General features: G+C 50.0%; 1 protein-coding gene across 1 annotated transcript in view; it reads right to left on the bottom strand.

Annotated features, from left to right (window-relative positions):
- Positions 1 to 475: 475 nt before the first annotated feature.
- LOC101863611 overlaps positions 476 to 2,555 on the bottom strand; it is a gene marked incomplete at its 3' end in the record, with an annotated part of 88,479 nt that continues 86,399 nt past the window's right edge. The window contains 1 exon segment of the mRNA XM_005107619.3: positions 476 to 1,997. Within this exon segment, the coding sequence (XP_005107676.2) occupies positions 476 to 1,948 (1,473 nt within the window).

The following is a 2,555-nucleotide window of genomic DNA, read 5'->3' as shown; positions in this document are numbered from 1 at the left end:
TGTCCCTTAGCCAGTGTTTAGCAAGATTTGCTCACCCAGTTGATTGGATATACCAAGACCAATGTTTTGACTTTTTCCATTTTGGTAAATGTTTTACGGCGCTGGCAACTGCATAAGGTCCTATGAGCGCCAAGGTGTGGATGTCAACAGAGAAATCCTTACAGGGAATCTGGCTTACGACCTGGGAACGCCTGGGAGGGGCAAATTGTTGAGAGTGTGCGTGTCTTACCTTACGTAATAATATCTAATCTTATCTTGTCTTATCTTATTGTATCTTATGTCTTCTTATCTTGTCTTATCTTATTGTATCTTATGTCTTCTTATCTTGTCTTATCTTATCCTAACGTCTGTTATCTAATCTAATCTTATCTTATCTTATCTTATCTTATCTTATCTTATATTATCTTATCTTATCTTATCTTATCTTATCTTATCTTATCTTATCTTATCCCCGTACCCCCAGTGACCGACTCACCGTGTCAGAAGAGAACCCGCCGTCCGGCCATATCTCCACGTCTGTGGGTTCCACCGTGCCGCCTCCGAACCCTGACGAGCCAAACCCTAATGAGCCAAACCCTGACGAGCCCAGCCCTGATCCTAGCCCTGATCCTAGCCCATACACAGACGTGTCGGGCTGTTGAGAAAACCCTCCCTCCAAGCCCTCTGTGTCTGAGTGGAACGGCTCAAAGCCCCCGACAGGCCCGCCGATGAACGCCCCCTGAGAGTTGGCCCATGACCCCTCGCTCGTGAACCCTTTAACTTCCGCGTCAGACACGAGCGGAAGTACGGGGTCGTCGTGAAAAGTGCCGGCTGTGTCGTGGAAGCCAAAACCCGCGTCTGCGCTCTCTCTGCTTCCGGTTCCTTTCGCCAGGGGAAACCACTCGACGGTGCCGTCACCGAAGTGGTCAGCGATTTCTATCGCGTCTGGTGGTGGTGGCAGTTTTCTACCACTTTGCCCGTCGCCGGTGGCCATCATAGACAAAGCGGGAAGACCAGACGCACTTCCTCCCTGGACCTCGTTTTGGATACCCGGCGCGGGAAACCCTAACCCTTCCGTCGGGCTGTCGGAAGGAGCAGTTTGGATACCGCTGCTGTCTATTTCTTCAAAAGGAGGGAAATGTAAGTTCTCGTGGTGTGTGCTTTGAGGCACTGAAGTCATACCGCCGCCCCTGGCCCTTGAGAGAGAGGCGAGCCTCTGTAAGACGGGCTGGCCCATTCTCTCCGCCGCCAGCAACATTTTGGTTCTCCGCGGTTTTCCGCCAGACTTTTCTCTTCTCACAAACTTGGCGCGGCGAGGGGTTCCGGTCAACGCCCCCACCAACAGCGGGGCGCGCCCACCTAACGAGGATCTCGACTCAAGCATCATCTTGCGGCCATTCAAGCTATTTGCCCTCGCCAGCCGACTCCTTTCTCGGAGCGCGTTCCGAATCAGCGCCTTTTGTAGCTTCTTGCGAACCGCTTTCTCTGCCGCCCGCTCAGACCACTTATCCAACTTTCTGGCATCTTTGAAAACAGTTTGCCGCTCCCTGGTGTTCCCAGGTCGTAATCTCGACGAGCTGACGTCATTAAGATTCGACAAAAAAGCCGCCGACGACGACGACAACGACTGCGATGGGTATTTGGAAGTTTTATCTACACTTGTAAGAGGCCCCGACACACCCCTCAAGTCCTGTAAAGGAATACTGGCGAGATAGTTGGTCAGTTCTAACCGGCCGTGCACGGACCGCTTGTGGCGCCACCAGATGGAGGTGGGATCCCAGCTGTCACGGACCACGCCCACAGGGCCGCTCAGCCGGAAGCGGAAGCCGAACTGTCTGTCGGTTGCAGGACTGAGGAAGTTGAAGGCGAGGTTCGGCCAAGGCGCGCAGCAGGAGAGGAGGAGCTGGAGGGCCAGGTGGAGGGGAGACCACTTGTGGCTGGGGCGGTGGGAGGGGCAGCTAGAGGTCATTGTCCGGTCTATGGGAATGTCTAGTCTGAGGGGATGCTTGACCGGGGATCTGTGGAGGGGGGAGAGGGGAGAAGTTGATTCTGAGAGCGTATGAACTAATGTAAAAAACACACACATGTATAGTATACATTGTAGACATGACATCATATACGTAATACGAATTGTATGTTTTATAAGAAAAGGATTAATTACTCTAAGTTAATTTAGTTCTAGATCTAGTAAGAGTTTAACAACACTAGTAAGACAGTTAAGTCGTATACGTGTCGAAGATTAACTGTATTACTTCAAAGTAATAGCATACACAGAAAAGAATGAGGAGACGAAAGGACAATGGATGTTGGATATAATGGAAAGAACAAACCACACTAGAACACCTACCAGCCACACATTGAATCGGAGAATGTCGGGGTGAGTGGTGTAGTAAACATGTTCTTTATCTTATCAGCAAAGATACAAGTGTGATACCCTCATGAGGGAATACTGTCATATTTTGGGGCATGCATCCCTCACAAGAAGGAAAGAAGAAGAAGAAGAAGAAGAAGAAGAAGAAGAAGAAGAAGAAGAAGAAGAAGAAGAAGAAGAAGAAGAAGAAGAAGAAGAAGAAGAA

This window comes from Aplysia californica, unplaced genomic scaffold (genome assembly GCF_000002075.1).
Source record: "Aplysia californica isolate F4 #8 unplaced genomic scaffold, AplCal3.0 scaffold00615, whole genome shotgun sequence".
Taxonomy (NCBI): Eukaryota; Metazoa; Mollusca; class Gastropoda; order Aplysiida; family Aplysiidae; genus Aplysia; species Aplysia californica.
Note: the sequence above shows the minus strand (reverse complement) of the source record. Positions and strands in the feature narration are given on the sequence as shown.